Source organism: Rana temporaria, chromosome 5 (genome assembly GCF_905171775.1).
Source record: "Rana temporaria chromosome 5, aRanTem1.1, whole genome shotgun sequence".
NCBI lineage: Eukaryota > Metazoa > Chordata > Amphibia > Anura > Ranidae > Rana > Rana temporaria.
Genome location: NC_053493.1, coordinates 320,196,991 through 320,206,277, shown reverse-complemented (window position 1 = coordinate 320,206,277; position 9,287 = coordinate 320,196,991). Strand labels below are relative to the sequence as shown.

At 37.8% G+C, this 9,287-nt stretch overlaps 1 protein-coding gene across 1 annotated transcript; it reads right to left on the bottom strand.

The window, feature by feature from the left end:
* Positions 1–2,152: 2,152 nt before the first annotated feature.
* NPBWR1 (neuropeptides B and W receptor 1) lies at positions 2,153–4,056 on the bottom strand. The gene is made up of 2 exons (XM_040352002.1): positions 3,876–4,056; positions 2,153–3,534 (listed from the first exon to the last, which is right to left on the bottom strand). Exon 2 carries the CDS (start codon positions 3,524–3,526, stop codon positions 2,561–2,563), a length of 966 nt encoding a protein of 321 aa, XP_040207936.1. The 5' UTR covers positions 3,527–3,534; positions 3,876–4,056; the 3' UTR covers positions 2,153–2,560.
* Between the last annotated feature and the right edge of the window lie 5,231 nt (positions 4,057–9,287).

Genomic DNA, 9,287 nt, shown 5'->3' with positions numbered 1-9,287 from the left:
TTATTTAATCCGTGAAACACGCTGAACTTTGCAACAGTCTATTGCATCCACGACATTGGAATTCACATAAACCATATATGGGAGAAGCTCATACCTACCTAAACTGTATTACCCAAAGTGGGCAATAGTTGATGCTAAGGGAGTCATGTTTTTAAACATTTTTTTAAACACTATTGAAGTTTTGAACAAGTTGTATTACAAGAGATGCAATAACAAAAATATGTGTTCTGTTTAAAAATTGTGTAGTGTAGTTTCTCTGCCTTTGCATGTTTTTAATTCAGATATTTGGGATTTGGAATAGAAGGGAGGAAGAGACATCGGCCATTAGACAGTATTAAAGCTCTTCTGTTGCAGGCACCTTAGAATTTGATTTTCTTTTTAACTGATAGACTAGAGGAACTATACTGTGCCACAAAAGTTACCAACTGTGCAAATGTCAAGAAAACCTGCCATGCCTAGTGTTGTTAGCACTCATAAAGGGGAATTTATCAGACCAGAAGCAGCCAGAATCTAGACCAGCCATACACAGCAACCAATTAGCTTCTATTGTATCTTCAGCTTGTTCAATTAAGCTTTGAAATCTAAATAGAAAAGCTGATTGGTTGCCATGCATATCTGCTCCAGAGTCTGGCTGCTTTAGTTTTTATAAACCATGTTTTAGTGGTCTAAGACTGCTTTAACCCTCAAGCTAAATGTAGGAAACTATTGCAAACTGATGTAAATAATAGTCATTACTGAATTATAACTCTTGTGTTCTGTATAAACTGCTTTATCACTTTTCAATTTGTTCCATAAAATGTCCTTCGGTCTTTGCTTTCTATTAAATGGCAAGACTAGTATGTAAGAGTATTAAGTAGTGCAAGCTGGTAATTTGTATATTAGCTGCTTTCCAATATCTAGGCCAACAAGTAGATGAGGCCATTGTGTATTTTTAGTGGATTTAAATATTCCAAAATAGGCCAACGTTCTGTTAACAGGTATAGCTGTTGTAATTTTTAGGTCTTACACTAGGTGGTGACAGACTGCTTTAATATGTTAGCTTGTAGAAGCAGTTATGCAGTTTAGTTGATAAAGTTTATTAATAAAGTAGTTTCAGCAAATTATATGCTAATACATGGTTTTGTTACAGTAAGACTATCCAGATTTTATGTAATATGGACATACAGCAAAATATGATACTTGTTGAAAAAGATAATCATACAGTCAGTTAATTTTTTAATATTTTATTTTGTTTCATTAAAATTAAATGTCCTCATTAAAATTGTAATGCACATTTCACATGCTGGTGAACAGATAAAACCATAATAGTAATCCTTCTTGCAGGCAAAATCTAGAGGATTATAATGTTAATAGTAACTGCTGAATTCTTTGTTTCACAACTATTCTAAAATGTATACTGTACAAGTAACCGATGCTCAATCCATATTTATTTCACACTATGCATACTCATTAAAATAAAATGTCTGCATTGTAAATTTGTAATCAAGCAAGGCACTCAAAATATTTATTTGGTGTTGTGTTTAATACACATAGACCCTCATTCTTACATAACTAAACATCTATGTACATTTTCAATGTTTATAATCCTCCATTTTTAGTGGAGACAAAAAAATGAAAAACTGGCAATACAGTTTCACAACACACACAGTATGCGTTAAACTGTGCAATAATCAAGAAAGCCCCATTGTCCCAAAGTAATATTATATTACTTATTAAACATTGTTATAAATCAGCTCAAATTGCAGATTAGATATTAAGCATGACAAAGCCATTGTTTTCAATGCAAACCAAAAGACATAACAATCCAGAAGAAAGTTAGATAGCACAGACAATGCCTGTCTCATCTTTGAAGAATATTTATACAAGTATGGTCTCTTATGAGAAATGTGAGACAGTAGCATTTATGAAAAGTGGAGTACAGAAGAGTCAAGGTGCTATCAATCTGAATGAAATATGATTCGCCGCTGATGAGCAGAAATATACATGTGACTTTCATACATGAGCCTCTTTGTTTGCATAATCCCATTAAAAAAACATATATTTTATTTTTTTGGTAGGGCAGGCAAGAAGTAATGTGGTAATCTATATATATATATATATATATATATATATATATATATATATATATATATATATATATATATTATTTTTTTTACAGTCATTTGCAATCTGATTGCCTGATGAGAGTTATGCTCTTTACCATACCTTGCTACACTGCCTTACTGAATAAGTACAAAAGCATACCAGATTATGAACCATTTGCAGCTGTTGAACAACTACAGTACATGTCCTATCATGCTTTACTAAATATTTGCAAGGTTTGACATCCCGCAGTCCACTAGCTGTTAAGACATGACAAGCATGAACATGTCATTGTTGATAGGGCTTGGTAAAAAGACCAGGCATGTCTTGCTAGGAGGAGTTTGATCTTAGTATAACCCTTATGCAAATAAGAGGCTAAATGTTCCAGCATTCTGGGTCAGTTGCTGACATGCATGGCCTGCTGGGATATGTAGTTGTTCAACAGCTGGATACCAACCTGTTTGCACACTTGTATCCTTTATGATGACCTGCACTCTACTAGTTTTCTAAAGCTTTTCCTAAAATTGTCATCTAGGAAAGCATAGAGGAATGGATTCAGGCAGCTGTTGGCATAGCTCAGGCTGGTGATAAACAAGGAAATACCTATAACTAAAGGAGTCTGTGGGATATCAGTGGTTAAGGCCACCACAGTGCTAAGATGGTATGGAGTCCAACAGAACAAGCACACGGCCAAAATGATGGCAACCATAAAAGTCACTTTTTTCTTTGCTTTGTCTAAAGCTTTTGCATTGGTGTTCAGACGCATCCTTCTCAATTTGTAAAGCATCATGGAATATAAAATGCAAATTGTAGACACGGGGATGGCAAAGCCCAGAATGAGAGTATAGATCCTGCTCATCTGCCACCACAAGCCCTCAGGGTTAGGAAAAACAAAGAGACACTGCAATCGACCATGCTCTTGGTGAATCTTGGCAAAAACAACAAATGGTAAAATTATTATGGTCACAAAGCTCCAGACACACAGGCTGACTATCTTAGCAGCCCTATACGTGCGAAAGGAGAGTTTTTTAGATTCTACAGTTGCCACAACCACAAGGTATCTGTCAATGCTCATGACAGTCAGGAAGTAGATGCTAGAAAATGTATTGTACTCATCAATGGAGATAATTAGTTTACACATAAATTCTCCAAAAGGCCACTGGAGCAGTAGATAATCAATTATATTAATGGGCAGAACCAGCGTGAAGAGTTCATCAGCAATAGCCAAGTTCAGGATAAACATGTTGGTAACAGATTTCATTTTGGGAGCCTTGAGAATAACATAGATAACAGCTGTGTTCCCAGTTAATCCAACTGCACAAATGATGGAATAGATGATGGGCAACGCCAGATAAAAGTTGGGAATGACTTGAGGCATCGATCCATTGAACCACTCTGGCCTTCTTGAGGAATTAGATAAAAAATCCATGGATATGTTTTCCATTTTCCAAACTGGAAAAAAAGAACAGTTAGTTGCTGGTGTTTATAATCAAGCACGAACACACACCTATATATTCATTTCTGTTTCAGAAAAGCTCATTATCTGTGATGTCTTCTAAATATAGTAATGCAATCATGCTAATCTTATATGATGACATTGTTATGGCGTAAAGAAAAGCAATGCGACTACGCAGAACTGCGTAGAATCATGGAGATCAACTCCAATAACAATTTAAATACAAAAGTATTAATGTTCAGTTAAAAGGAGTTTATAAACCTGCTAAACTCAATAAATAATCATTTAAGCTAAGTGCTACCAGTCATGATTATGCAGGCAATGGAAATATTTTTACCTTAATGCTTGTCTTCTTTGCCACTTGTTTGTATTTCTTTCCGACTGCAGATGTCTTGTGGCTGCATTAGGCAGAAAGGAGCTGAAACGCTGAGCAGAGAGAGGCTTCAAGCTGAATTTCTGATCTGTCGAGCTCTCTGCTTCTTTCCATGGCAGTGGAGTGCTGAAGAACAGCTCCCTCCCATCCTTTCTCCCCTTTTGCCAATCTTTGTACACATTATTACACTGAAATGGCCCCAATCTCTCACAGTCTAAGCATTGGTGTGCAGCTTATAGCACCCAGAGCTCTACTTATTTTATATTTCAAATTACCAATTTGAGTTCCAGTATATTTACCTAGCACAACGATTCTTTTTTTTTTACTAGTATTCTATGTATACAGCTCTATATTACTAGCTGATGGTAAAACATATTAAAATGTAAACACTGCAAGATTTTCTGTCTCACTTAAAAGATGACAGTACTCTATTATTATTCTACTACTAGTACTAATACTAGAGTAATAATACATACTAGTACGTTAATATATATATACATTTTTCAGTTATTTAAAATAATTATTCTTAATTGCACAGACATACATTTTGTTAGTTTACTTAAAATGTATGTCATTTACAAAAAACTGGAAAATGTGCACTTTGCTTATATGCTGTAAATAATAGGGGTAATTTAACCACTTAAAGACCGAGCATCGTTTTGAGAGTTTTTGTGTTTACAAGTTTAAAACAGTTTTTTTTGCTAGAAAGTTACTTAGAACCTCCAAACATTATATATTGTTTTTTTTCTAACACCCTAGAAAATAAAATGGCGGTCATTGCAATACTTTTTGTCACACCGTATTTGCGCAGCGGTCTTTCAAGTGCACTTTTTTGGGAAAAAAATCACCTTTTTGAACTAAAAAATAAGATAACAGTAAAGTTAGCCCATTTTTTTTTTATATTGTGAAAGATAATGTTACGCCGAGTAAATTAATACCCAACATGTCATGCTTAAAAATTGCACCCACTCGTGAAATGGCGTCAAACTTTTACCCTTAAAAATCTCCATAGGCAACGTTTAAAAAATTCTATAGGTTGCATCTTTTGAGTTACAGAGGAGGTCTAATGCTAGAATTATTGCTCTCGCTCTAACAATTGCGGCGGTACCTCACTTGTGTGGTTTGAACACCGTTTTCATATGCGGGCGCTACTCACGTATGCGTTCGCTTCTGCACACAAGCTCGTCGGGACAGGGCGCTTTAAAAAATACATTTTTGTTTCCTTTTTTATTTTACTTGAATTTATTTTATTTTTACACTGTTAAAAAAAAAAAGTCACTTTTATTCCTATTGCAAGAAATGTAAACATCCCTTGTAATAGAAAAAACAGCATAACAGGTCCTCTTAAATATGAGATCTGGGGTCAAAAAGACCTCAAATCTCATATTTAGACTAAAATGCAATAAAAAAAAATTGGCATTTGAAAAAATGACAACAAAAAAATGTGCCTTTAAGATGTATGGGCGGAAGTGACGTTTTGATGTCGCTTCCGCCCTGCTATGGTATGGAAACGGGTGGGGGCCATCTTTCACTCACTCGTCTGCATACCCAGCTAGGAAGAGGACCCAATTGCCTCCACCGCTACCGACGGCTCCGCTAAGCGCGGGGGGGCGGTGGCTGGTGGGGCCCTCTCCCGCCGCCGATAACGGTGATCTCGCACCATTATCGTTTACAGGACCGGCGCCTGAAGAGATGGATATCTTGGTTGTGGCAGCAGCTGCTGCCGTTACTGAGATATCCCTCTTCAAAAAGAGAACGTATACAGTCGTGTGCTGGTCCTTAAGTGGTTAATAGAAATGTGAAGAAAGTTCCCAAAGTGCAGTTGGTGACTTTGGTGACATAAATAATAGGGTTAATTTAATAAAGTATAGAAAATCCCCATGTACAAGGAGAAAATATGGATTTGCCTTGCCCATTATGGTATGATTAATGTGACTTTAGCTGTGTTTTATTACTATGCTAAGTAAATACTTTTTGGTAAATGAAGCCCATCACTTTCGACACAAATCCGCTCCCCCCACTATATATATGTTTATCATCTTATTACATTCTGTTTTTGTTCTATTCTTTCATGCCTGTAGAAACTGCATTTTCATAAAAATGTGAATACTTGCTACTTAAAATAACTACTACTTGTAATTTTGATTTAATTATAGCCAGGGCTAATGATAGATTCTACCAAAAGAGCAGCTCCAGACAAATCAAGTTATGCCGCGTACACATGGTCGGTCCATCCGATGAGAACGGACAGATGGACCGTTTTCATCAGTTAACCGATGAAGCTGACTGATGGTCCGTCGCGCCTACACACCATCGGTTAAAAAACCGTTCGTGTCAGAATGCGGTGACGTAAAACACAACGACGTGCTGGAAAAAATGAATTTCAATGCTTCCAAGCATGTGTCGACTTGATTCTGAGCATGCGTGGATTTTTAACCGATGGACGTGCCTACTAACGACCGTTTTTTTCCCATCGGTTAGGTATCCATCGGTTAAATTTAAAACAAGATTGCTTTTTTTTAACCTATGGATAAATAACCGATGGGGCCCACACACGATCAGTTTTGACCCATGAAAACGGTCCGTCGGACCATTCTCATCGGTTTAACCGATCGTGTGTACGCGGCATTAGTGAACTTTTTATAGTATCCATAAAGTGACTGTCATTGTGCTAAAATCTAAAAATCTACTTTGTGCGACATTAAAATGAGCAGAGAAGAAGCTATAAAATTGTTATCAGTTTTTCTACTTTCTTACTCATATTTGATTATCCAATTGAGTACAGTGGAACAGAACACTTCCAATCAGAACAGTACAGTTATGCCACGTACACACGTTCATTTTTCGGCATGTAAAAAACAACGTTTTAAAAAAATGTCATTTAAAATGATCGTGTGTGGGCTTCACATCATTTTTTTGGTTCTGAAAAACGACAAAAAAAAAATTCAAACATGCTGCATTTTTTAACAACGTTTTAAACTATGTAGTTTTTCGGGTTGTAAAAAATTATCGTGTTTTAAACTACGTTAAAAACCTGCGCATGCTCAGAAGCAAGTTATGGGATGGGAGCGCTCGTTCTGGTAAAACTACCGTTCCTAATGGAGTAAGCACATTCATCACGCTGTAACAGACAGAAAAAGGTGAATCGTCTTTTACTAACACAAAATCAGCTAAAGCAGCCCAAAGGGTAGCGCCGTTTGAATGGAACTTCCCCTTTAAAGTGCCGTTGTACATGTTGTATGTCACCGCGCTTTGCTAGAGCATTTTTTTTTTTAACGATCGCATGTGGGCAACATCGTTTTAATGATGAAATTGGAAAAAACATTGTTTTTTCAAGAGGCTGAAAAACTTTGTTTTTTACAAGCCGAAAAATTATCGTGTGTACGCGGCATACCAGGAGGAAAGGGAGGGCACCAGAGATAATCTTTAGGATGATGTACCTTTGGTAAAACAAAATAGGTGGATTTACTTGGCACACACTTTCAAACAAGCCAAAACTTGCCAGTGCGTTTTTTTTGGTGCAAGTTGTCCTTTGTCCTCTGGTGCTTTTAGTTTGAACTCAGTGTTAGGCCCCTTTCAGACTGGGGCGGGAGCTGCGGTGGCGGTATAACGCCGCTAAAAATAGCGGCGCTATACCGCCGGAATTGCCGCGGGTATCAGCCGCTAGCGGTGCGGTATTAACCCCCGCTAGCGGCCGATAAAGAGTTAATACCGCCCGCAATGCGCCTCTATAGAGGCGCATTGCGGGCGGTATTGCCGCGGTTCCCATTGTTTTCAATGGGAAGGAGCGGTGAAGGAGCGGTATACATGCCGCTCCTCTCACCGCTCCAAAGATGCTGCTGACAGGAGATTTTTTTGTCTCCCGCCAGCGCATCGCCTCAGTGTGAAAGCCCTCGGGCTTTCACATTGAGTCTGCAGTGCAGGAGTTTTTCAGGCGGGATAGCAGCGCTATTTTTAGCGCTTTACCGCCTGAAAAACTCCTCAATGTGAAAGGGGCCTTAGTCTATGAGCAGACACGTGCATCTATTTATATTCACTTACCTCCAAGCCCATCACTTTCAATTTTTTTCAGACCTCCCGCAGCATATCTATTAGTCGTTTACCTGAAATATTGGATTGGACCACAAGATGGAGCCAGTAATACATTTGCAGTTTTGCAGAAACTAGAAAACTAGAAAACTGTTCACCTTTACTAAAACTTTCCATTATTATTCAGTCCAAGGAAAGGAAGCAGATGCATCATGGGAGTTCAGACTCCATCTTAGAGACTGAAAGAAAAAGCCAACTTTCAGAACACATGTTGGACTAAAACTTGCATCTGCTTAGATCCCCTAAATGCAGCATCACTGGTTAGAATTATTTTTTTGCCATCTGCAGCCTAGCTTGTTTATTTTTATTTCTGTATATTTCAGAAATTTATATGCAGGGATTTTTTTCAGGGGGAACTTGGGGGAACTCAGTTCCACCACCTCTGGCTCAGACCCTTTGGTGCCTGCTCACCACAATCACTTGTAAACACAGAAGTCTGGTTTTTGTGTTTACAAGTGACAGCTCTGCACTCTGTATGTAACCCCCTGAATTCTGCACTATGTATGGAATGCAATCCTGGTATTTAATTCCCCTTTAAGACCCTTCTACTCTTTGTGAAATATGAACGGGGTCGTGGTTGAGTTCCTGCACCTATTTTCTGAGAAAAAAAGCTCTGTTTATATGTATCTGTATTTGTTTTTTCTCAATACTTTCACCCCACCTTGTTTTGTTAATAAAGCTTCAAAATGACACTCAGTCTGGCTTATCACATAATAGGAGGGTTTAGCTTCATGTTGAGCTACACACAGGGACAGGTGTAGCGAGGACAATACAATATATGTGAACCTTCACCTTATAAAACAAACTATTCTGTTTAAAATAGAAACAAAAGGCAAAACATTTGTGTATACATAAACATAAAAATGCCCTTTTTACTGATTTAATAAGTGATCACATACCCTTTTGTTCATAGCTGCATCGGGAGTTTAGAGAGCTGGGGGAGGAGAAACATAAGCACACTGGTCTTCTTAGTAAATAGCTGTGCAGGGTGGGTGAATTAGGACAAGTCTGATCATTGGAGGAAAGCAGGCTGAGTTCCCAGCACAGCCAGAAAACTGACGACACTGTGCTCTTGACTATCTTGACTTGTGGGAGGTTCCTTGGCATTCTCATATACAATACAGGTATGTGGTCTCTGCATTGTACTTGAAATTTCAGATTACTTGCCAACAACACCTGAAGATCTTAGCGAATAGGCTGGAGCGGTAGAACATATAGCTTGGAGGGAGCCTACAGGAATGCAATGTAGATAAGAGCATCACTGCAAGAGAGTTATTTGTTTTCCCA

Excerpts from the sequence above, each read along its gene's own strand:
- NPBWR1 (XM_040352002.1), bottom strand. The coding sequence starts at position 3,526 with ATGGAAAACATATCCATGGATTTTTTATCTAATTCCTCAAGAAGGCCA.